The sequence below is a fragment of the Histoplasma capsulatum genome (genome assembly GCF_000150115.1).
Source record: "Histoplasma capsulatum G186AR genomic scaffold supercont2.1, whole genome shotgun sequence".
In the NCBI taxonomy this organism is placed as follows: Eukaryota; Fungi; Ascomycota; class Eurotiomycetes; order Onygenales; family Ajellomycetaceae; genus Histoplasma; species Histoplasma capsulatum.
Genome location: NW_025544801.1, coordinates 3075372 through 3099917, shown reverse-complemented (window position 1 = coordinate 3099917; position 24546 = coordinate 3075372). Strand labels below are relative to the sequence as shown.

The window sequence follows — 24546 nt, the reverse complement described above, 5'->3', positions numbered from 1 at the left end:
AAAGGAAATGTAATACTAAGACCCCATCTTATTGTCCGAACACCAATTCCTTGCCAACTGCATCGGCAGCCATCTTCTCGAGCGTCGCGTCATCTGGGTCCACAGGGGTATTGTCGCCATATGGAACCATTGGATCCAAACCACATGAGTTACAATTAATCCCGGGTCCAGCCACTCCCCAGAAGCGAAAATCCAATGCGGGAATAAACCGCTTCGGCGCACACTTATCACCTAGTTGACAAGCATCTTCGAGGTCGATGATATAGCTGCATAATTCAACCCAAATGTGAGCAATAACGGGACCGCACAGTATTGGTTCCCAGTGATTTCCACGTACCACTTCTTTTTCTCAGGGTCCCACATTAGGTTGCGCCTGTCCGGATCAATATGAATGAATTTCAAAGCATAGAATTCCCTGCCGATAGGAGAAAAATTGTTACTTGGAAATTGTTCAAAGGAGGAAATGGAATGAATATGCTGAGGGATATTTTACCTAATTGTTTTTGCAAAAGCCAATCGCACTTGATCCCTTTCGGACATGGGTAGGTCACCAAAATTTACCAGGTTGCGTCCGGGTAATCGTTCCATTATAAGGATGGAAAGGAAGCCGCCTGGAACTGGATCCCCCTCTTGCTGAGTTACAAGCGCATAGTCTAGTAGCTTTGGGGTACAAGAAGCGCCAAGTTTGGTGAGCCTGTCATGGTTGTTAAACTCCTTTGCAACGCGTGTGCTGGACGGTTTCGGCTCCGTCGTTGAAGGATCTCTGCCATCATCAGGAAGCCTACCCAGGTGGGTAGAAAGTTAGAAATGAAAAAGGAATGGAAAACGATCAGAGATGAAAAATTTCGAAGCCAGGTCCACAGACTGTATTCTTATCTTTGCGACTCCTTGGAGACCCGGGTTAGGTCCTTCAACTTGCGTTGCGACACATGTACCACATGCTTCTAGGAGCCATTCGCGTTCGTATGATCCCTCGAGCTCACGTTCTGTGAATATCGGGCCAAATTTCCACAGGATATTTGAGTGAGGATTTCGAAAACATGGGATGTCCTCAACCCAGAAAGTTGAACGGGCATTGTAGAGTTCTTCAAGGTCGTCCTTGATCTCCTCAAGATCCATTTTGGAGTTCGGACGGTCATGTCACTGTATATAGCAGCCGTTGAGCGCCACTTCACAGTTATCGTGGGCGAACTCAGCCATTTTAAGCCACCCGCAGTTCTCTGCCAAGTCCTGCTAAACCCATGAGCCAATCACAATCCATCGAACCTACACTAAGTAACAACGTTTGAGTGCATGTAACAGAGTTGAGACTCACCACCAATCCCTCAACGAATTTTCGAGTCTGAAGCAGAGTGACACGTGACTTACCCCTGAACCTCCAATTTTTCTCGCTTTTCATCAAATCGCTCTCTACCTTCCTCTCCGCTTGCTCTTCTCTGCTCATTTTGTCCCGCTTGCTCTGCCCACCCCTCTATTCCCCACGAACTAGTAGTCGACATGGTCAGGACTCGGCAACTTAAGCGGGGAGAGGTGACTTACTCCTGGGCGAAGGACGAGAAGGCTAATATGCTCATCGCTCTTGAGGACAATGACCAAACAAACCACCAACTCGCTCATTTGTACAGTCATTCCACCTTAGTGGAGCAACTTGTCGCACACCACCTGGGAATATCCCCAAAAGAGTGTGAAGTGGCTGGGGGTTGGTTCCATGGTAGCTACAATATCTGTGTCCCAATTTCTGTCCACGGTCGCAGACAGATGTTGATGCGATTTCCAATATTACACCGAGTCGGAGAATCGTTTCGACCGGGCAATTCAGACGAGAAGATACGATGTGAAGCTGGAACTTACACATGGCTGAATGAAAATTGCCCCTCAGTTCCCGTGCCTAAACTTTACGGATTTGCTCTGTCGACTGGCCAATCTGTAAGACATTACATACGTCATGTTGTTCTTTGCTAACAGGAATCGTAGTACACTGCCGCTGAGAAACTACCATGGCTCCCGCGCTGCTTCCACCATATTCGTTGCCAAATACTCAATTTATTCGGCTATGCTGTTCCATCCAAATATGTCCGGCACCAAGGGCCGAGTTTTGATGTACTAAAAGCCGGGTATCTTTTGATTGAGTACATCGATAAGTCTAAGGGTACTATGCTTTCATGTACTTGGGAAGACAAGCGACATGACAACAGTTTTCGTGGCAATTTATTCAAGGGTCTTTCGCGGATATTATTGGACATCGCCAAGGTTCCAGTACCACGAATCGGCTCATTTGTCATTGATGATGATGGCTTTTTAATGTTGAATAACAGACCACTTTCAATAGAAATTCATGAGCTGGAGGGAAAGCAGATTCCGGTTGACATTCCAAGGGATATGACTTACTCCTCAGTTGACTCTTATATTACTGACATTCTTGCATTTCATGACAGCCGTTTTGCTCACCAGCCAAATGCTCTTAAGGACAGTGCCGACGGTGCCTTTCAAGCGGCAGCTTTGGCAACAATGAGAACAGTGTCTTCCTATTTCTTTAAACGCGAACTCCGTCGGGGCCCGTTTGTGTACGTTTTGAATGATCTTCACCAAAGTAATATTCTTGTTGATGAGGATTGGAATATCACATGTCTTATTGACTTGGAGTTTGCCTGTTCACGGCCGATTGAGATGCTTCATCCCCCCCATTGGTTCACAAATCACTACGTTAATAAGATTGATGTGAACCATTTTACAGTCGCACATCATGAGTTCGTGACTCTCATGGAACAGCAGGAAAAGGAGCTCTACACTGATACAACAATACCTGTTGCTAGTGTCATGAAAAGAGGATTGGAGAGCAAATCATTCTGGTATTCCCTGGCTTTAAAAAGTATAACCGGACTTGAGCATATATTTTTCGAGCACATTGAAACGACATTCGCAAATGACGCCGATGACGACCCTACCTTTATCAAAGTGGCACATAAATTCTGGACTGCACAAGTGGATGAGTTCTTAGCTAAAAAGGTGAAAGACAAAGCAGCTTATGACAAAAGACTTCAAGAAGAGTTCGACGTCGACTTCGCCGCATAGAATACCCTCCAATCATCCATCTCGTGGAATGTTCAACTGGTTGTATGCATCTAGCCGCCTAGCGCGTGTCCGACTTTCTTCGTGATTAGCTACAGCAGCTTGCCCCGATGAACTGAGCTGGGCGAGCGTTCTGGGACTTATTGGCGGTAACACTTCAGTCGTGGCTCTAGGCGATGCCGAAGGTGGAGTCATCGAAGGTGGATGCGATTCACGCAGGCTCGATGGATCTGTATTGCATGGCGGCGGATTTGGTGGGTGTGGGCTTGGTGGAAATGCAGTCGACTGATATGTACTCGGCGGAGGCTGATTTGATGGTCGTGGACTCAATACAAATGTAGTTGACGGGGGTGTATTTGATGGAGCTGGATTTGGCGGACGTCGGTTCACCAGACTAATAGGCTCACTAACAGCCGCCGTAAACAGCTGTCTCTCAGTTGGTGACAAGCTGTTCCTTGTTTCTTGCGACCGCAATAGATCACTTAGATATTGCTGTGCCTGCGCTGCTTGTTCGGCGGTGGGAGGTCGTGGCTGGATATAGCCGATAATTATATTTCCGTACTCGGAGCTCCTGGCGCTCCTGGCCCAGTCCGGGGGAGGGAGACTTGTCGAATAATCACTGCTGCTGTTGCTACGATTCTCGTAATAACTCAGAATTGTCGCGAAGGTCTCGCGGGCCCTAAGGATGTTTTGGTCACTCATTTTTTGATTTTTTGGGGGCCCAACCCTGACATTTCTTTCTTGATTAGCGAATGTAACACCCCTGTTTATCCAGAATGGATTTGATCATACTTAAGAGACCAAGGATCGTGACAATTTTCAAAGGAAAAAGCTAAGACAATTGATTTTCTTTTATTTCGAAGTATGACTACAGTGGGAAATCATTTGTTCCCCAGCCTCGATGGCATTCCGCGTCTCTAAGCAAAGTTACGAAACAGAAAGGAGAGAGGAAGAGCCTAAGAATGATGAGATGCCATATGAAAGACCAAGCCTTCCGGATGCACACACCGTTTGGTTCCGTCTACACCATGCTTGGAAATCCTTGTAAGTTTACAGACGAACTGCAGAGGGGACAAGCAAGCCAAATTCAGCCTAAGGCAGTCGGACCATCTGCTTACTCCGGACCGCTATGTTGCCTGATTTTGATTTTCAGCGTGGCCCATGACAAAAGTACTGGTTTGCACACACTACAGCGTAGAAAATGAGGGGTGATTCAACTTCCAAATGTGCCTGACGGGCCATGCTTAGCGAATTTTGGTTGTTAAGGTAAATAATGACACAAGGCGGCAGAGATATTAGATTCCCTACACAAAAACATGCGTTGTCAGTCCCAAAGCGGGGGAAGATAGAGAGTATTTATTGGTCTTACGAATATCGAGATCTGACTTTACCATGATTGACTGTATCTATGGCAATGACTCCCTCCAGCAACAGATCAAACCACGGACAAGAGTACCACAGAAAGTCTACATATTTCTCAACGCAAATGTGGTTAAACCGGCTAATGGCTCTATCCTAACAAATCAAGTTGTCAAGATTTCTAGAAGCCTTGTCGAAGTTATCCCAACTGTCTCTACTTCGACTGATAGATTGCTGGATGCAATCAAGGTAAATGTACAGGTAAAATATCTTTTATCCCCGCTTAATAGATTGCCATGTCCATCTACTTGCAGTTCCCGGTGTAAGAGAGCTCCATGATGTGTTGAACATGGATGAATCTGTCTCATCCATGCGACAGCCTCCCGTATGCAATGCAATGCTTTGAAGGGGCCCTCACAACAATCCGCGGCTGTGGGGGAGTCACCTCCCTCTTCAAGAGGCTATTAATGATGGTGTCTTCTCAGGTCCCCGCCTCTTCATTTAAAAGCATGCACTCAGTCAAACCGGTGGGCATGCCGATATGCCAGGGCCCCATGATCACTCTGACTGTTAGTGGCGCAATCACTGGATTAGGCCTTACAATCCGACGATATGACAGAAAGCCTCAAATACACTAGAGACGAACTCCTCTGAGTGCGAATTTTATCAAGATCATGGGTGCGAGAGGCCGATGGATTGACTGCAGAACACACAATTTCCTTCCCAGGAAATCTAGATGAGTACTGAATTGTCTCGTTCCTATCATACTTCTGACTTTGCACGCCTACACTCCTCAAGCTATTAGCCACTGCGCTGATGATTGGCATTATAGGGCATCTCTCTCACGCCAACCCTAGTCACGTATTTGGAAATGGCCTCTCCCAGCTGGAGCGGTTACTTCCCTATGAAATGCGCCTCGAAAATGCTGAAGTCCTCAGAGTGGCTTGCAGGCGACGCTAGAGATCGCGGTTGATGCTGGGATTACTTTATGTTACTGTTCAGATCTGCTGGGACGACGGCGACGATGATGATCTCTTGGGGTAGCGCAAACGAAATAATTTTGATTACGCTTGTAGGTCTTGTCTGCGAAGCAGGTCCTGCAAAGTGCCATTGTAAATGCGGCACGTATGCTTCGGCAGGAAAAGTCCTTAGCTCAGGTCAAAGCAGGGTTCTCAGCTGATCTGTTGGTGTGAAACAGAATCTGCTGGAGGATATTCTAATACTCGATCGCCCAGGGAGATTTGATTTCTGTGATTCATGAAGGACTGGCCGCTCGCAGCTCCTGTGGATTTCACGAGGCCAGATTCTTTGATTGAGTGATCTGTAGCGCAAAGCCCTGGAATCCGTATTCTTGTGTGGTTTGTCTGTGACTTGAGATTTCAGCCATTTTATTGAATATGATGCCATATCTCAAAAGCTATGAATACGGGTAGAGTATCCAATTTCCTGGTATTCTGCTGCCCAGTATTAGGGTTGAAAGAGCCTTCAGCACTGAATAAAAGGAGCGATAAGTTACCAGACTCTCCACAACGTAACCAGCTTGAGCTTGGACAGGAGTTAGTGTTTGGCCGTTCTATGCCCAGTATATTTCTCCGTAAATATTTTCTTGTTCTTCACGATTGAGAGTGGTGTCATATCACGTGAGTTGGCACCCACATAGTCGCCCGGGCAACCAGCTGCCAGATGGTTGCGAAGAACATCACCGAAAGGCTCAAGTTATCACGAAGCGCGCAAGAAGCTCGTCACGATCTGAATTTGCAGTATTCTTCTTGTCTTATTTGGTACTGAATATATCCCACAAAGGGTCTAAAATTCGCAGAGTGTGAAATATTTGAAACCAGACCGCTTCATCGGAAATTGTGTCAGACAAAGGGAGGGGCTCAAAAGCACCAAGCTTGTGCACCTACCTGTATTGGAGCGAAGAGACAGTGAGAGATTCATGGCGTCCTTCATAACAACCATGTTAGTATCCTGTCCAGGCAATGTGGAGCATTTATATATGGGATTTATGAGACCAAAGCGGCAGTGATATCTACTACCGTGAAAACACCATAAGAGCATCCTGGCTAATTCACTGTTCATTTCATACAGCAATGCGCGATCAAAGGGCTCTTTTAGGCCAAGAACGGCACATAGGGGAACTACCAACTACCAGCTGAGGCAGTTTGCAGAGGCTACACTTGGCAGTGGGAGTCTAAGGAAGGCAGTGAAATTGCCGGAGGGAGAAGACCTAAATGAGTGGCTTGCAGTGAACGGTATGATTATTTAAAACCACTGGAAAGATTTCTGCGAGAAAGATGGCAAAGAGATATAGAAAACTTGCTAACTTTCGTAGTTGTGGATTTCTATAACCAGATCAACCTTCTTTACGGATCAATTACAGAATTTTGCTCGCCGCAGTCATGTCCGGAAATGAAGGCTACAGATGAGTCAGTGATGAAAACATGCATATTTCAAACATACAAGAGACAAGGAAGCTTACAGGCTGGTAGATTCGAGTATTTGTGGCAAGATTCCGAAAACTACAAGCGGCCTACGAAAATGTCAGCTCCTCAGTACGTTGAGCATTTGATGGCTTGGGTCCAAAGTAATATCGACAACGAGCAAATGTTTCCCAGTCGAATTGGTATGTTCACATCTACATTTTGTCAATTAGTAGTGAAGGATGTAAAAATATTATTGTGAGACTAATAATACCGCTGTTCGGATACAACTAGGCGTCCCTTTCCCCAAAACCTTCACTAGTCTCTTGCGCCAACTGTTCAAGCGCCTTTACCGAGTATACGCCCATATCTACTGTCACCATTACCCAGTGATTGTAAATTTGGGCCTCGAACCACATCTTAACACTAGCTTCAAGCATTACGTGCTCTTCGTGGACGAGCACAAATTGGCCAGCGGGAAGGACTTCTGGGGCCCGCTGGGCGATCTGGTGGAAAGTATGCTTCGCAGCGACTAGAATGACGTATGGACTACTTAAGAAGATATTGCATTGATAGGAGCGATATACCACTCTTCTTTTATCAGAGGAAAGGAGGGTAAAGAATTATGTTATATGAATTCCTGGGTTCTCTTTCTCTTCTGGTGCATTTGAGCTGGCGTTTTGTGGGGTTAGGATGTATGTTACCGCAACAAGTAATTCTGTTAGAATCTATGATATATCTGTATACCTTTTCCCTCGAAAATTTCAACATTATTTGTCTCTCGATACCATTTTGCGACGGGTATGGCAACATTTTCTAGCGTCCGACGTCATAGAGCACTAAAAATTACCAGTTTAATACCGTATTGTAATTGGGCGTCCAGATGAATTTTATAATCACGTGCTATAACGAATGCTCTCTTTGGCTATTTCCAGTCCAACGTCAATTGTATCCAGGACTGTGGTCTCCGGCAGCAATTGCAACACCCCACTCTCTATTCAACCCCTCCACGTTGTGTACTTCTTTCCCTGGTATCATAGAGACCCTTTGCTACCATGTTGCCCTCCAGAGCAGCTCAATCCACCCTTCGGGCGACAGCCCACCAATTATCCTCTACTCCTTGGGTTGCCGTTCGCACTGGTGCCAGAACCTACGCCACGACCACAACGAGCCCAAAGCCTCCTATCGCCCTCTTTGGAGTCGATGGCACTTATGCCAATGCTCTGGTGCGCATTGAATGAACCCCTTCCCCCTCCCAACTACGTCACGAGAAACAATTAGAGCTTTCCCAGTCTAAGTCTGATTTGAAAAACTAACGTATTTCGGCACATTTTTGTTCCTCGGATAAATATCAGTATATCGCATCGGCCAAGACATCCAACCTAGAACAAACCTCCAAAGCCCTGGCGACTTTGGGAGAGGTGTTAAAAACCGATGTCAAATTACCCGGCATGCTCAGCGCTCCCACCCTCACCGCAGCCGATAAATCCCAGATTATCCAGGAACTGCAACGAGTTGCCGGTGGCCCAGGGAAGGACAACATCTTGAATAACTTCCTCTCTACTTTGGCCGAGAACAACAGGCTTGGTGTCTTGCAGGGTGTTTGTGAAAAGTTTGCTGCTTTGATGAGCGCCCACAACGGCGAGATTGAGTTGGTTATCACTAGTGCTCAGGTACGGCGATTTGTTGAATCATCTTTTGGATTGATGAATATCGATCGGGTGCCTCTTGAACATGGAGACGACTAGGATGGGGCGATTGCTTGAAGAAGTGAACTGTCGATCTGACTAGACTCCTGTATACAAAAATTTAGAAACTCGATACGAAGACCCTTCAGCGCCTCGAGGCAGCTGTTGCCAAGTCTGAATATAGCCAAGGAAAGAAGCTCAAGGTTGTTTCAAAGGTATGTGAATCCGGGCGTCGAGCTCAATTTCTTGAGACAGGTTGGAATCATTATGCAAACTTCAAACACGGAACTAACCATTGTTTAATTTTCTTCTTATAGATCAATCCCGATATCGTGGGCGGTCTAGTTGTCGAACTTGGCGATCGAACAATCGACCTCAGCGTTTCTTCCAAAATTGCCAAGCTGAACAAAGTCCTCACTGACACCTTGTAAAAACATATTCTCCAAATATGACACCTCGGGGCACTGAGAAAAACCAATAGATATTCCTTCTAAATTTACGTGTACTTTTGCTTTGTATTACCTGTTCTTCCTACACATAGTTACTTTTCTGATCCGCCCGCTCTCTGGCGAGTTTAGAAAGACGAAGCTGAGAACAAGATGAATCGGTTTCTGTACTTTGTCGACGTGTAAATTTATATCCTATATGTATTGCCGATATAGTTCAAAGCATATTTTTGTCCATCTGGCGTCCCTTACTGGCAGATCATCTGTAACAATTCACGTAAAACTCCATACTTCATTGGGCATTGCAGGCAGGTTTTCCGGTACGTGGGAAAAAAATACGCCAAGACGCCCCTGTAAGATAAACCTGACCTAGTAATGCCAATACACACTGTTCCTTGTTCCTAAAGTTCAAGGTAATGCAAAACATCCAAGGGTAGCTCATCGTTGTTGACGCCAACATATCTCCAACACCGACAATATACCCCCCCTTGCAGCGCGCATAAAATCCCTTAAGGCCTACATACTCGCGATATATATACAGTTTTTCGAGTTCCTTGTCAAAGTCGACAACTTTATTACGTCTCAACCTATCGAGGTTGTATTGCTACTTACGAAGGCATATGTCAGTTCGCGTCTTCAACACAGAATACAGGACCCCCATGTTCCCGTCTGCATAGGGACCTCAATTGCATGCATATCCGCTTCCGTTGGCTAAGATCGGTTTGCCTGCAAGAGATATAGCGTCTCCTATGCGGGCAAGCTCTAGAGCTCTAGAGCTTCAAAGCAATCCATGCCGCACTCTGCAATGAAAACAAGGCCCCATTTGTTTGGAGACGTCCAACAACGAGCTCCACCACCTTCTCTTAACCATGGAGCAGCCAATGGTAATTAATATCAATGGAAATAGCAATAGCAATCATATACTAGGTTCCAAAATTAGACCACCAAGCTCGCTTGGGGCGTCCATAAAGATCACGCCAGCGAACTCTCCAGCCCTAAAACCGGCAGCAAGACCTCCTCACAAACCCTCGCATTACTCGACATTATCCCTGCAGACTGTGATCGGGACGACCACATCAAATCCGAATGGCTTCTCCTTCCACGAACCTACAAAATCATTTGCGCTGTGTGCAGGTTCAGCGACAATTTTAGCTGAGGTAGATCAGGACATGAACATCTCACAACGTTTCTTCCGCGCACGGCCTACCGCAGCCCCTGTTAATCCTGTCCAGTCATTCTATAATACGTCGACACCTCCCACTACACCCGACCTGCGGATAAGGTCACTTCAACCGGCAGGTAGATCGTCGGGTATAAACGGAGCGCCATATGCCGGCTCTCCAAATATAGAATGGGGCGAGAATTCCGGCTCGCGAACATGGACTTCACGGGAAAGGATAAAAGCAATCACATGCGTTTCGATAAGCCCAAATGGCAGATTTCTAGCTGTAGGAGAGGCATGTTACACATCCCACCATCTACAACGGAGAAAGACCATCAAAATCCCACTAACACAACGTAGACTGGTTATAGCCCCCGGGTTTTGATATTCTCGACTGCCAAGGACTCACCACTAGATATCCCTGTGTCGATAATGACGGATCACTCGTTTGGCATTCGTAGCCTTGCATTCAGTCCCACCTCGCAGTATTTGGCTACGCTCGGTGATATCAACGATGGGTTCTTGTTCATCTGGAATGTGAACTTGAAAAACGGCGCGGCGAAGCTACACTCGACAAACAAATGCACATCATTTGTCAGGGATATATGCTGGATGGGAATCAGTTTAATAACGTACGTGTAGGGGTGAGATACACATGTCATTGAGGGATATTCACTAACAATTAGCTTCACGTAGTGTTGGAATAAGGCACATTAAAGTCTGGAGATTGACCGAGCCTAGACCTAACTCTCCATCCAAACAGCAACGATTCGTCCTCGATGCTACGGTACCTTCTCCGTCAAGCTCCTCGCCAAGAGCACTTGCTGGAAGAAACTGTCTTCTGGGCAGCTTGGGTGACTGTACATTCACTTGCGTTTCAAGCATTTCAGACGATGAAGCAATTGTTTGCTCCGATAGCGGTATGATATGTATTCTTGATGATACTAACGCACAGCAAAAGTTACACTTTGTCAAAAGCGTTACTTTTGGCATTTGCTCCATTGTAGTTGACCATGAATCCGGCATGGTCTGGTTCGGCGGCCGTGGCCGAAGAATACACAAATCTTCAATTGATGAATTGAAATCATTGATATCCCAATCACCAATATACCCGGACCATGACGAACGATTCTTGTCTAGTCCGAAGACAAAAAGGCCAGCGATCATCTCTATGGGTATATTCGCTACTCATATGGTCACGGTGGATTCCACTCGCGCGATACGGGTTTGCCCTCTCAGCAAAGTGGGCGAGGATAATGTCGATACGCTACCAGAAATATCCATGCCGGCACATCGAGATGCGGTACTCGGTATTGGGGCACTAACGCCTCCCGGGCCACACGAAGCGGACTTCTTTACCTGGTCATCAGGCGGAACCGTCAATTTCTGGAGCCTTCAAGGCAGATGCCGTGCGACAAGGAAAGTAGATCTTGAGCAGTTGCCCGGTAACGATGATGATAAAAACGAGTTGAAAATTGTACGAACCACAGCGGATATGACGACATTTATTTCTGGTGATAAATACGGTGTAATAAGGTGGGTTGTGAGGTCAATGTCAGAGAGGAAACTTCCAGTCTAATGCTCCATTTGCTCATGTCATATCCCAGATTAATCACCGGAGACCCATGGGAATGCACGAACGAGGCCAGAGCCCATGGCGGCGAGGTTACAGACATTGCCGTGCAAGCAAATAGCGCCGGAATAACCATAGTCGCCACCTGCGGTCGTGATCGGATGGTTCAACTTTTCAAAATTGCCGATAATTCCCTCCACTTGATACAAACGATGGATGAACATGTCGGCGCTGTTGGGCGCATCTTATTGTTGAATAACAGCGAAAAGCTACTGTCCTGTTCTTCCGATCGCACGGTTATCGTTCGAGATCGCATGACCCGTGAAACTGATGGGGATACTACGATAGCTTTCAGCCTGTCGAGAGTTCTTTCGCTGAAGGCGTCTCCCGTATCGATGACCCTTTATCCTGATGGAGAGGATACACTTATTTTGTCCACTATAGACAGGCATATCCACAGATTCGATATCCCATCTGGCAGACAGATCCATTCATTCAAGGCATCAGACCCGGAAACGAATGACACGGTCGTGCTCAGCTCATTGATGGCAAACTGTGAAGTGCCAGAACAAAGTCCCCCACTTCTTGTTGGAGTGTCAACGACGGACAAATCCATTCGAGTCTATGATTTTGAAAAGGACACACTCCTGACACGGGAGTTTGGCCATACCGAAGGCGTCAGTGATATCGTCCTGATCGAAACTAAGTCAGCAGATACCAAAGAAAGAGTAAAGAAAACTCTAATAAGTACAGGTCTTGATGGTATAATCATGATTTGGGAGCTTTCCATCCTGCAACAGCAACCTGTGCAAGAAATACAACAGGCGGCACCCGTTCGCGCTGAAGACACAACTCCGGCAAAGGAACTGACGGCTGTTAAGCCTCCACTACGTCGAATTCTCTCAAAGTCTGAACTTGCTGGTTTTCAACGCCTTGACGGTCCATCGCCCAGCCCTACGCCAGTCAGAGAGACATCGCCACCCCGCATCCGAAAGAAGACATCCCGATATACAATTAGCCCTTCAATATCGAAGATCGGATACAATACACCCATCCTATCTACTCCTCCACTTCCCCCACCTCGTCGATCAAGCGTCATGATTCCCGACAAGAGCAGAAGCTCCCCATCCCCACCCAGTCCCAAATCCCATTCCTCCAAAACCCTCTCGGCGAAAATCAGCAACAGCAGCCTACGCCGCCCCTCTTACGATCTCCGCTCTCGCACAAAGTCCAATGGGAATACCATCAATAGCCCCGCTACGCCTTCACCAGCACCTACTAGCGAATTTGGCAGCCTCAACATGTCCACTGAGCAGGTCTGCAGGACATTGAGAGCATACAGGAAGAAATTAAGCGGTTCAACAGACCCCTTAAATGCCGCCCCTGAGCTGGAAAGGGAGCTTGATCTCACTGTGCGCGCACTAGGGGAGCGATCGAAGCGCATCCAGATTAACGGGAATTCACACTCGCACCTCGAGAACCATTCCAAAACATGCAGATCCATCGGAACTTCGATGCCTGTCAAATCGCTAAAACTTGCGCGACGGATACCATCTACTCCAAATTTAAATCGTAATATGAATGGAGGGACCATATATAGGACCCATTCTTTGGACCCGGATGGAGAAGGGTAGGCGTTTCGAGGGCTGGATTTATTTCGTTAGCCTCATACTTGAATTTTTTTTTTCCGCTCTTTCTCTTCCCTGTTTCCTTTCTTCTCTTTCCGTATTTCTTTTAATATCTCTCCCTCGTGAAAATTGCTTTATTTTGTTTTTAATTAACTTTTATTTTTGTTCTTTTCTCTCTTCTTGTGGATATTCCCCCTGGCTTGCATGGTTTTCTATATGTTGTATGTTGGAAACGTGTGTCCATATAAAGCCGCCCTTTTCTCCTTAACTCGTTTCAGCCTATCTAATATAGGCGTCTAATTTTCTCCACTCTACCACATCTTGCTTTCCGTCTACATGTTAATTTCTCTTCCGTATAGCCCGCCCGAAATCCTCTATTTTCTTCCCAGTCCCCTTCTCCTTCTCCATTCCCCCTCGTTCCCCCTCCGTTCTTCTCCTTTGTTTCCCAGTCTTATACATACTTACTCAGTTTCATTTCTTCTGTTGGTTAACAACTTGATAATTAGCGATATTCTAGATAATCTTGTTGATGTTGATTGTTAACTATTTGATTGCAACTGGCTATCTATATGTTGATTGACAAATGGCATTAGTCATGAGAACTCCAAGCGATGTGAATGATTTAGATTTGATTGTGAGCTTGAAATCAATTGTAAATAATTGCAATTTGATTGAGCAAGCAGCGAATGAAATGATTGAGAAAGCAAAGTCAAAAAACATTGTTTTTGATATGAGTAAACTGAATTGATTCATTTTTATTCAAACTTCAGAGTGTGATGAGTAGGCTGTTGAATAGAGAACTGCGGAAATATCTATATTTAGAAACAGTAAGATAATGGCAAAGAGGTGTACGGAGTAGAAGATGTTAGAGTCATATTCATATATTCACTGGTAACGAGCTCACCCTTGAGTCCCAGTAGCCTAGGATGTTTTACTAGTGAGGGGTGTACACTTCAACATCCACGGGTGGTTTCAAAAAACTGAACGTGGTTCAAATTTCAAGTAGTCATTTGGATCGTATATTTTGAGCCATGATCAACTAAACCTACAACACAACTAGTGATTCTTTTCTATGTTTCTCAGACTCTCATCCTCTAACCCTCTAACCTAATCCCCTGATCTAACCTCTAATCTTAAGCGTAACCCACCTCTAAAGAGCCGATGGAGAGGTGGTGAGAGTATATTAATAATATCTTGTATGGGTGTGTTTTAGAAAGATGGACCATTTCTTGGCAAAAATCCGAGCCACGATCAGCATTTTCGAACCACGCTCAACTTAACTAGGTAGTGACACCACTGATGAAGAAATCAAGTAGAAGAAGATATATTATTTTAGATAAACATGACCATTGAAATTTCCCATAAATTGGCAGTACAGAATAGCAATAAAGTATCAGATCCAATGAAAATATCATAACGGTGAAGTCCACCCGACGAGGGAGCAGAAGGTAGCCGTTGGACTTGGGCAAACTTAAAGAGAACGATACCGCACCACAAAAAGAAAACCATCCTGTCTAAAACTCAGAGAATGATTGGGATAAATATATCATTATAATGCTGGATAGGCGCTACTCTATTTCCGAAAACTAAATGCCTGAATAATAAATAAATAAATAAACAGAGATAGAAAATAGAAAAGGAAAAAGATAACGAAAATGCAATCCTAGCCCAGGCCTTCGATCTCCTATATTACATGGCACTTCAAGCCAGATTACAATTTCCTGAGACCCAAAAGTGAACTGGCTTTAGCTAGATCGAAACGCCTTGCAGTTCCTCCCCAGCGGGTTCTTGAACGCTACCTCCATACACAGTCAAAGGAATCACGACCTCAAAAGATTCACAGGAAATACTTTCCAACGACGCCAAGACCATGCCTCTATCATCCCGTTCCACAGTCTCCAGCAGGTTGATTCCAGATGGTCCAAACCCATCATCATCAAGGATGCTACTGGTCACGAATTCAAAGCGAAGCTCCCATTCAAGATTGACCCCTGAAGTGATAATCGTCGGTGTCGCGGAGACAGGAATCGAGGGCGTAAAAGCCACCCTCGTAGCAAACAATGTGTTTTCAAAGCAGCGGGCGTGCATTTTCCGCGTCGCGCGTGTAATGCTCGCGCTGGAGCGGAGGGCAATTGTCGGGCTGACTTTTTCGGTCGTTTCAAGGGACCCTCGTAACGAGTAGCAAGGTAGTGCAGAGCCCGAGAAATCGATCGTGGCAATAATGGTCTCTCCTAGACGATGAGCTGGCCGGTTCAATATTATAACTGCAATCCGTCGTCCGTTGCGAGTTATCTCAAACCTGTTGGCACTTCGGTCCGAAGTCGATGATTGATTGCTTCGCAAAATAGCTAACTCGATTGCGTCTTTACAGGAGAATTGCCCTGTGGGGTAGAAAAGACCTAGACGATTGTCTGTGGACAGCGTTGATGTGGTGATAGATTCGCGCCTAACACAACGATCCAAAATCTCATCGACATAAGACAAAAACTCAGGAGCTGAGGTCCATGATTTTGCACTTATACTCTTTTCTTTAGTAGCGCGTGCAGGGACTTTGTCGAGTTTTTGTACACGGGCTTCATCTCGAAGCAACACGTATGGTCTCATCAAGTCATGTCCTAGAACACCTCCTTGGGCTTCAATGGTTTCATAAGTAAGAGTCGATTCATAGATACTGTGCATTGTAAAATAAAGGACTGTGCTCACCATCAACTCCACTGAGGACTCGGAACGGAACATTTATTCGATGGACCTTCTGTGGCTCTTTTGGATTTATGGCACGTTGAGTACCAATGACCAAATTATAGGAAACCTTGATCGCTTTCCCTTTGTGGCTCGCGGGCAAACCCCTTGGCAAGGTAAACGCAAAGGAAAAGCTCTTTTCCTCACCGGGATCCAAACGCAAGTCGACAAACAGAAGAGATTGCGGCGTGGACAGTAGGGGAATTGCCTGGGACGAGGCGACACCTCTCATGTCTCTTAAGCCATCGAGTTCGTTACTGGAAAGTAATGTAGATAATGAATCACTCAGATTATTCCATCCGCCAAGGGTTCCCCAAAATCCATTCCGGGCCTTCTCAGTTTTGCGAGAAACATCGCCACGTGCGGGATTTCCTACCACTCCCTTGCGTTTCACCTCCTCGAAAAGAGCTTGATTTATTAGCGACCCGTCAACGGTAAAAGAAGCGCTAATTTGGGCGTAGCCCATAAGTAGTGTCTGGGAATTATTTTTGCCAAGTTTCCCAACTGGTTCCATGTTGGAATGATGCCGTCTATGCCGGATCGGCAGTTGGGGTTTATTTGTATACGTCACATATTCTGACTCAAGTGTCTCGGTTGAATTGTTGCTCAAGGAATAGAACTCTCCACTACTGCGTGTGCTCCCGTTCATGCTAGAAGCGGAAAGTATCTTCATAGCAGGAGTTAAGCGGGTAGGCAGCTCTAGGGTAGGAACATCCTTCGTATTCAAGGTGGGTGGAGTGATGGAGACAGGGGAAGTATTTTTGCTCGACAGGGTATCACTGGGTGTGGGAGGAGCCTGCGGAAACTTAAAATCAGTTCGTAAGGCAGGCGGAGGGCGCCCCGAATCCTGCTGAATCTGATTTGGTATTTCTGATTGAGGATGTGTAGACAGCTGAGTTCGGTCCGGAAAGCTTCTTCGGCTGGGTAATGGCAAGTTTGGTATCGAATCGTTCCGCGCAGGACTGTAGTTTAAAGGGCGAGAAGCTATAGAATGTTGTTAGAACAGAGCTGAGCCTTCTCTGTATATTAAAAGAAGAAAATTACCAGGATTAGGGTTCTCTCCATATAGCTCATTCTTCTTTGAAAATACTTGAAAGCTTGCAGATCTAGAATGGGCCCTCCCCATCCTTTGGTTAACAGTGGGCGACCCTTGCTTTTCGGGTTCTAGGGATATGATAGAAACAGATCTCTTGTGTTTGTGGCCCGGAATTTGGATCCCGTTGCGATTCGCGGTAATCGGCGGGAAACTGTGGCTTAGGGAGAGCGGGGAGCTCATAGACGCTGCGCTCCGATGAGATCTGTCGAAACCGGATTGTCGATTCCGAGGGCTTGAGGTTGCCGAACGTCGATTATTGAAAGAGAATGGGTTCAGGGATTTCGCAGGCGAATAGTTTCCTCCATTGACCACTCCATTCATAGGACGCGAGCCACGTCTCGCGTGCTTCTGGGAAGCAGCACTAAGATCCGAACTGGAGCCGCTGGGGGAAACATTCTTGAAGGTTATGGTGCATTCGACATCCTCCCCAGCGAAAATAGTTTGCTCTTTCCATCGCACGAACACCTGTATGTCTGACTGCATGACGAGGGCGGAATAGCTCACCACATCGGTGGGTGGTTAATTGAGGTCCACCGCGCGGGTCGGAAATGGGAGTTGACAGTTGTCGGAAACTAATCGAGGAGAAGACTGGAGCAAAGCTACGAGCGGGGGCATGCTGTCGCAGCGGACAATGGAAAACAACTCAATCATGCGTAAAGGGACATCACAGGATCCACAGGTCAAAGCTGATTGTCAATAGTGACTAACGTCATAACACAGGCAAGAAGGGTGCTGGGGACGACTTGAACGTTGTAACTGCGCGGCAAAGATTGTAGGAACGACCTAGCAGGTGGGAAGCTGTGGCTGAAGTGTTTAGCGGCGGCTGAATAGCTTTATATTACACGCCACCTTGAACTCTGTCATTTGAGAACGTAAATTACAGCATTGGGATAGTCATCGTATCGTATCGTATCGTATCGTAAAACTATGCCTCAGGCTTATTTTAGCATCCTGAGCTTCGGGAATAACTAAGGCTTTCAATCGAGAATATCAATCAGGAACCCCCATAATGAGTTCCATAGACGAGTCATTTAAGTCCTTTGACTCCAGAATTCTAGATCTAGATACCATTACTTCGAGCTAGGTTCGACGCTTCTTCCCAAGAACCTTAGTATCGGAAACATCAGCAAAGCTTGGCCTGTGCGGTCGAACGCCAATTTCCGACAACTGATTCCAAATTCTTTTATGTCGTTTTTCCCAACGTTCCCGCCGTTCTGCAGCAATCTCCGGGCTTGGCCGCCATTTGCTTTTCAAGATTCGCCGGATTGCTTCCGGAGACACCTTGTATTCTTGCGCGAGGGCCGGAGTCGAATATGTGGCAGGGTCCTGTTGATGTAAATGTCGGATGGTATCGAGGGTATCTGGATGAAGGCGCTTTCGTGGATTCCACCCCTCCGGGAACTTCTTCTTTAAAGCTCTTTTCTGTATTTGCCAGGGCTCCAGCTCCCGGGGGTTATCGGAATTTTCTCTTTTTTGCGTTGCAGATTTCGAGCTGCACGGGATTTTTGACTTTGAATCATGCTTTAGAATGGCAGGGGAGGCTTTGGTGGTCGATTTAGAATTGAGGTTTTTATCTCTTCGATCGGAGTTGGGCCTACGTTCGTCAGTTCGATGTGGCTGGTCGGTGGCCGAAGAGCAGCTGGGTGATAGCTCAGGAGTCTCTGATGATTGTGAAAGTATTGGGAAATGATTGCTAAATGAGTGAGAGGAAGCAGGTTGCCAAATTTTGGTCGTAAATTGTTGACATGAGGTGGTCAAGCTATTTTTTCTGTAGTATGTTGTAGGAAGCAGAGGACGGATACCCAGGAAGCTTCTTAGCAACCCTGATATGACAAATGCAGAGGGCAATGAAGTTGGCTTCGCCATCGAAACGAATATTGTGATGCCTCGCACTCCTTTGCAATCTGTAAATTTGTAGTAAAATGAAGCGACTTCTTTCAGTGCTATTGACTTTGCGGGACAGAGCACGTGATGCATATTTGGAGGACTGAACATTACCGCTAGACTAAAAGGAGTGGGGTTCATGAACTACTGCGTATAAAGTTGAACTGTCATCTTCAGAATAATTTAGCGTCAGTCATTCATCCCCGCAAATAGCAGGCCATGAGATTTTCAACGTGTTTCTGCGCTGCCAACTTTATTTTGGCAGTGTCATCAAATGGACAAGGTCACTATGTTGCAATTTGTCAGATAAAGCAATAATGCTCTTTATATGCCGAATGAGACTCAGTAAGACGCTGGGCAATCTAATATAAACTTCTGGAGTTTTCTTTCGAATTAGGAATTTGAGATTTTATTTTTCCTAGCAAGCCTTTACATATTATTCACCATACCGGGAACATGCCGACTACTCTGCGAAGGAATCTATGGGACAGGAGAAGGGTTTGGCTTTCTGATTCAGAGCATTATACTGGTTGACGAAAATTGGCATATTGCAGGTCTAGGGAAATCTCCGAAGGACTATCTGGTTTCTATAGGATAAAAGGAATCCGCGTGGACGAGAAGATATGGTAAACCTCATCCTGTCCGATTTCCGCTTGTGGTCAATTTTGAAGGCATAAATCTGCTGGACAACCATGTCAGACTTCTCAACCAGTATATGGCTGTAGCCCCGTGTCTACTCGGAGGTGACTCCCACAGTGAATTGAACGGCTCTACTTTGCGCCACCCAGGTGTTGTGTTAGGAGAACATGAGGGTCTCTCATTCCTGACAGGTGCCGTTCGTTTAAGCCACTATCAAACAGCATGTAAAGATAAAATAGCACTCTGCGTCTGTGGAGTTCATCTGGGCCAAGGGAGTCGTAGTTATCAGGGAGGACAGGTTTCTCGAGTGTTTTTGGTGTTGGATTATCAGGGCTTTGGAACATTGGAGGACGGCCTATCACAAGTAGAAAAGGGAACAAGGTCGCATGATGCCAGTCTATGATGCAGGAAATCTTGTGTGTTTCCGGACATATAAATATATTCCCGGGTGTGAGATCTGAGCATCATCAATATTGCTGGTTCTGGCAATGTGGATGGGGTTTCTTTACCTCGTTGAAGTGGCTGAAAAGCAATGGAGTCAGGATACTTTTAACTTAAAGGGAGCTCTGATTTGGGAAGTTGAGAATTAGGACCACTACAATGCGGAGCTTCTAAACCCAGTCCCATGCCCCATATCTTTCACCGAGTTTGAAGTTGAAATGCACTACAACCAGGAACCGACTTGGTTTCAGATGAACGGGCTTGTTGAGTACTGGAAGTCAGAGACGTAGGGCTTTAGTGATGATGGGCTGGTTAGGACCGAGGCTTATGAAGATGCTATGGAGAGGAATGTGGAGCTAAAACAGGGTTTACTGGATGGCTCTGATACCCTAGAGGAGGAGCGATGTGTTCTGGAGCAGTGACCATTTCAGGATCATGAAGAAGATGTTAACTGATTCTTTAAAACGTTACGATGTTGCCATACGACTCTAACAACTACGAATGCGATATGGATAGCCCGGAAGAGGTGTGAAACTTGATCCTTGATATAACTAGATCGCTCCAGCTTTTTCGCATTAAGGGGTATTTACTGTCCACATCCCTGACATATATGTATACTTAGGGTTTGTATAAAATAAGTCTACTCGCGAATCTAGCCAACCCTTGGCGCCAAAGAGCAATCAAGTTGCACCAATCATTCTTGTTCATCAGCTCCAGCCTTAAACTCATCCTCGTATACACCGACTGAAACTCGCCTCGCCAGAAACTCAACCTGTTCATGGACGTAATTCCTCGTTTGCTCATTAACGCCAGGAGTATCATCCTCACCTAGCATTCTTGGGCTCGACTCAAACGGGTACATGCTTACGCTCTCATCACCAGCCTGGGTGCTGGCGAAACTGCTTCGTTGGCCAATGGAGCGACTGGTTGAGGATCGGCGGAGCATTTGGGATTTGGAGGGCCGGGGCTTTGAAAAGCGGGATAATATATCGTCGAAGTAGTGTGAAGCGGCGGTAACCGGGGTTCGTGGAGTATGTGGGAGGCGGCAGGTAATTCTGTTCATTAAGTTGTCAGCAGGTAATAACTCAATCTACAAGCCCTATTTGCCCATATCTTAGTTACATACCCGGTATCATGTATCATTTTTGCGATCAGGCCAGTCCAGCCGCACTGATGAGAAGCCCCAAGGCCTCGACCAGTATCCGCATCAAAAAATTCATGAAACCAGAGAAAATCCTTCCAGTGGGGGTCAAAATCAAGGATATCGTTTCCACCATTGACAGCTCTTCGATCATCATCACCCCTGACAAAGAGGTGCTGCAAACGATGTTGGATTTCTTCAGCCACCTGGCCCAAGTTCATATAGTCTCCAGAGCCAGTTGGACATTCAATTCGGAATGAATCCCCATAAAACATATGAAACCTCAGAAGCGACTCGATCAGCAAAAAATTGACACAGAGCCAGATCGGTCCTCTCCAATTGCTATTGCCGCCAAAGAGTCCGCTGTCGGAGTCACCTGGCACATATCCTACTTTGAATTCTTGGCCATTCACTTCCATTGAATAGGGGTGTTCGGAATGATATTTCGACATGGAGCGTATCCCATGGTCTGCAAGGAATTCGGTCTCGTCAAGCATTCGTTTGAGGATCTTCTCCAGCCTATCTTTGCTCACCAGAGAGAGAAGACGTCTGTCGTCCTTACCGCGGCGCTTCATGCTAGCTATGTTACGTTCAGCGACGTCGAATTTGTTATCAATAAACCAATTCATTCGTCGCTTGAAATCAGGAAACTTGTTGATAAGCTCTGGTTCCAGGGTAAGCACAGCGTATAGCGGTATTAATCCCACAAGGGATCGGACAGGTAATTGATGGCTCCACGGGCCCCCATAAGAAATCGCATCGTAATAGAACCTAGATGCAATTAATGAATATGTCGCCATATGAATCGTCGATGGAACTTAAAAGGCTTACCCATCCTCTTCGTTCCATAAAGACGATTGTTCGTTTCCAACCCTGAAAGTCATCGCGTCGCTGATCAGGATGAAGTGCTCGAAAAATTTTGAAGCAACTGACCATCGTTAGAACAAATTGAACGTGAAAGCTTGGTGTGAATGTCTTACTGTCTTCATATATCCTTCGGTGCTTTGCCAATTCCAGTGCGATGTTAAGCATCGAGAGAGAGTAAAATGCCATCCATCCAGTGCTGTCGGCCTGTTCGAGGACACCGCCTGTTGGTAACGGTTCCGATCTATTGAAAAGACCAATATTGTCCAAGCCTAGGAAACCGCCCTCGAAAATATTTTTGCCGTCGAAATCTTTTCTGTTAACCCACCATGTAAAATTCATGAGCAACTTTTGGAACACCCTTTCCAGGAAATCCAGATCCTGTCGCCCATACATTTTTCTTTCAATTTTAAAGATTCGGAAAACTGCCCAAGCGTGTACCGGAGGGTTGACATCGCCAAAGTTCCATTCGTAGGCCGGAATCTGTCCATTAGGATGCATGTACCATTCTCTAGTAAGGAGGTCAAGCTGTTTCTTAGAAAACTCGGGATCCACCATAGCAAGGGGAATGCAATGAAAAGCAGTGTCCCATGCAGCGAAGAAAGGGTACTCCCATGAATCAGGCATGGACAAGACATCATCGATATGCAAGTGCTTCCACTTCTGATTGCGAATTGCTTTTCTTTCCGACGGAGGCGGCGGCAACCCTGGGTCACCTTCTGCCCACTGGTCCCATATAAATTGATAATGCTGTTTTGTCCACATCATCCCAGAAAGAGCTTGTCGCTGAATGTTCCTCAAATCATCTGCCATCGGCAAAGGGCTGATGCGGTAGTAAAAGTCGTCGGCTTCTTCAATGCGCTTTTCGATAATATTATCCAAAACCTCCTCATCCACATAGAGATCATTCCTTTTGGATATGCGGAATCGAACAACAGCGCATTCCCCAGGAGGGACGCCATCTCCTTCATCGAAAGCATACCATGCCGCAAACTTGGTGCCCTGACACTCTGGATTAATGGCTTCCTTCTCTTCGTCAACGATATACCTATGAAAGGCATCCTTAACATATGGCTGCTCGTTGTCTGTACCATACAGAAATTTGGCATTACTTTCGTTTTCAGTGAATAGAGAACGAGGCACGACATTCTCTTTCGCGCTATCGGCAGTGGGGGGTGATGGCGATAGTTGGACATATCGAGTACCAATCTTGCAGTGGTCTGACTGGACAGTTAATGGGCCAATCTTTTTGAGTGACGGTTTTTTTCCATTCTCGCGGCCCCATCCCCATGTGTTCCTAAACCAAACGTGCGGGATGATGTGTAACGGAGCGGGTTCCGGGCCCCGGTTGTACGCGATGACACGAAAGAGCAATTCGTCTTCATCCTCTTTTGCTGTTTCAATAAAGATGTCCCAGTAGCGATTATCGTCAAAAATTCCTGTGTCAAGAATCTGGTACTCCCTATCCTGTTTCCCACGCCTTGCATTTTCTTCCACAAGATCTTGATAAGGGAATTTCTTTTGTGGATATTTGTACAAATATTTCATGTATGAATGCTGTATTCCGTAGTTAATTAGCTATTAGATTATGCAAAGTCACAAAAATAACCATTGGCTTACTGTTGGAGTATTATCCAAGTGGAAATGAGCTTCTTTGATGCTTTCACCATGGTTTCCTTGTGGGTTAGATAGTCCAAAAAGCCGCTCTTTGAGAAAATCACTACTCAAATTTTAGTAGTTTTCAGCCAGAGCAAGGGTTCCCAGGTACTCCCTACTCTTTCTCATTCCAGAAGGCGAAGGCTATATTCTGGAGACCGTGGGTATCTGATACTCCGGCAATTCCGTCCTCTCCCCAACGGTATGTTCTCGATCTAGCATGATCATGAGGGAAGTCTTGAATTTGGATAAACTGTAAGTCAATGCTGCATTCTGTGTATGATATTCAAAACCTACAACGCCATGCATCTCCGTCCGCGCTGTGAGGTTTTGCTGGTCAGACCAGGAATAGTTTCTTGCATCTTGCATACCGGGCAGGACACTCACGAATAGTCCTCACGGACTGAGCCGTTCAAATTGTTAGCTGCGAATTTCGTCGCGAACTCCGGATGTACCAACTAACCTGTTGCCCACTGTCTTTCTGCGACATATGGTCCCCATTTTTTCCAGTATTTTATTCGCTTCCGATCCTCATGTAGTCGTTTCTCTTCCTCACAACGGTATTGGGAGTCGTCCATGAAAGCCAAAGGTCTCAAATAATATCTAAACAGGGGCCGAAGAACCAATTGTGGAAGATCTTCCCGCCCAGCAGTGTTAGTTACGCCAGTCTATTACTGTAAGAGTTGGGCCTCGTTCTCTTCCGCGAAGCCCAACTTACGGCAAAACCTAGCATGCAGC

General features: G+C 46.0%; 11 protein-coding genes across 11 annotated transcripts; 5 read left to right on the top strand and 6 right to left on the bottom strand.

Moving 5' to 3' along the window:
- Positions 1 to 28: 28 nt before the first annotated feature.
- HCBG_01008 (uncharacterized protein) lies at positions 29 to 1119 on the bottom strand (the record flags this gene model as incomplete). Its single annotated transcript, XM_045428058.1, has 4 exons — positions 29 to 266; positions 338 to 415; positions 494 to 781; positions 866 to 1119. The coding sequence occupies 4 exons, from the start codon at positions 1117 to 1119 to the stop codon at positions 29 to 31; spliced, it is 858 nt and encodes a 285-aa protein (XP_045292033.1).
- Positions 1120 to 1497: 378 nt separating this feature from the next.
- HCBG_01007 (uncharacterized protein) lies at positions 1498 to 3072 on the top strand (the record flags this gene model as incomplete). Its single annotated transcript, XM_045428057.1, has 2 exons — positions 1498 to 1926; positions 1975 to 3072. The coding sequence occupies 2 exons, from the start codon at positions 1498 to 1500 to the stop codon at positions 3070 to 3072; spliced, it is 1527 nt and encodes a 508-aa protein (XP_045292032.1).
- Positions 3073 to 3130: 58 nt separating this feature from the next.
- HCBG_01006 (uncharacterized protein) lies at positions 3131 to 3771 on the bottom strand (the record flags this gene model as incomplete). Its single annotated transcript, XM_045428056.1, has 2 exons — positions 3131 to 3145; positions 3226 to 3771. 2 exons carry the CDS (start codon positions 3769 to 3771, stop codon positions 3131 to 3133), a joined length of 561 nt encoding a protein of 186 aa, XP_045292031.1.
- Positions 3772 to 4461: 690 nt separating this feature from the next.
- HCBG_01005 (uncharacterized protein) lies at positions 4462 to 5401 on the top strand (the record flags this gene model as incomplete). The annotated part of the gene is made up of 3 exons (XM_045428055.1): positions 4462 to 4689; positions 4914 to 4997; positions 5261 to 5401. The coding sequence occupies 3 exons, from the start codon at positions 4462 to 4464 to the stop codon at positions 5399 to 5401; spliced, it is 453 nt and encodes a 150-aa protein (XP_045292030.1).
- An 832-nt stretch (positions 5402 to 6233) lies between these two features.
- On the top strand, positions 6234 to 7410 carry HCBG_01004 (uncharacterized protein; the record flags this gene model as incomplete). Its single annotated transcript, XM_045428054.1, has 5 exons — positions 6234 to 6390; positions 6520 to 6683; positions 6764 to 6857; positions 6921 to 7054; positions 7146 to 7410. The coding sequence occupies 5 exons, from the start codon at positions 6368 to 6370 to the stop codon at positions 7385 to 7387; spliced, it is 657 nt and encodes a 218-aa protein (XP_045292029.1).
- Positions 7411 to 7906: 496 nt separating this feature from the next.
- Positions 7907 to 9009, top strand: HCBG_01003 (ATP synthase subunit 5; the record flags this gene model as incomplete). Its single annotated transcript, XM_045428053.1, has 4 exons — positions 7907 to 8077; positions 8207 to 8524; positions 8665 to 8754; positions 8857 to 9009. 4 exons carry the CDS (start codon positions 7907 to 7909, stop codon positions 8968 to 8970), a joined length of 693 nt encoding a protein of 230 aa, XP_045292028.1.
- Positions 9010 to 9854: 845 nt separating this feature from the next.
- HCBG_01002 (WD domain-containing protein) lies at positions 9855 to 13354 on the top strand (the record flags this gene model as incomplete). The annotated part of the gene is made up of 4 exons (XM_045428052.1): positions 9855 to 10284; positions 10563 to 10779; positions 10844 to 11683; positions 11755 to 13354. 4 exons carry the CDS (start codon positions 9855 to 9857, stop codon positions 13352 to 13354), a joined length of 3087 nt encoding a protein of 1028 aa, XP_045292027.1.
- A 1521-nt stretch (positions 13355 to 14875) lies between these two features.
- On the bottom strand, positions 14876 to 17666 carry HCBG_01001 (RGP1 protein; the record flags this gene model as incomplete). Its single annotated transcript, XM_045428051.1, has 3 exons — positions 14876 to 15981; positions 16052 to 17071; positions 17132 to 17666. The coding sequence occupies 3 exons, from the start codon at positions 17664 to 17666 to the stop codon at positions 15098 to 15100; spliced, it is 2439 nt and encodes an 812-aa protein (XP_045292026.1).
- Positions 17667 to 18263: 597 nt separating this feature from the next.
- Positions 18264 to 19160, bottom strand: HCBG_01000 (uncharacterized protein; the record flags this gene model as incomplete). The annotated part of the gene is made up of 1 exon (XM_045428050.1): positions 18264 to 19160. The coding sequence occupies one exon, from the start codon at positions 19158 to 19160 to the stop codon at positions 18264 to 18266; it is 897 nt and encodes a 298-aa protein (XP_045292025.1).
- Positions 19161 to 19623: 463 nt separating this feature from the next.
- Positions 19624 to 20050, bottom strand: HCBG_00999 (uncharacterized protein; the record flags this gene model as incomplete). The annotated part of the gene is made up of 2 exons (XM_045428049.1): positions 19624 to 19786; positions 19842 to 20050. 2 exons carry the CDS (start codon positions 20048 to 20050, stop codon positions 19624 to 19626), a joined length of 372 nt encoding a protein of 123 aa, XP_045292024.1.
- Positions 20051 to 20675: 625 nt separating this feature from the next.
- HCBG_00998 (uncharacterized protein) lies at positions 20676 to 24386 on the bottom strand (the record flags this gene model as incomplete). Its single annotated transcript, XM_045428048.1, has 8 exons — positions 20676 to 21202; positions 21274 to 22059; positions 22120 to 22216; positions 22269 to 23709; positions 23773 to 23872; positions 23928 to 24023; positions 24196 to 24232; positions 24272 to 24386. The coding sequence occupies 8 exons, from the start codon at positions 24384 to 24386 to the stop codon at positions 20842 to 20844; spliced, it is 3033 nt and encodes a 1010-aa protein (XP_045292023.1).
- Positions 24387 to 24546: the final 160 nt, after the last annotated feature.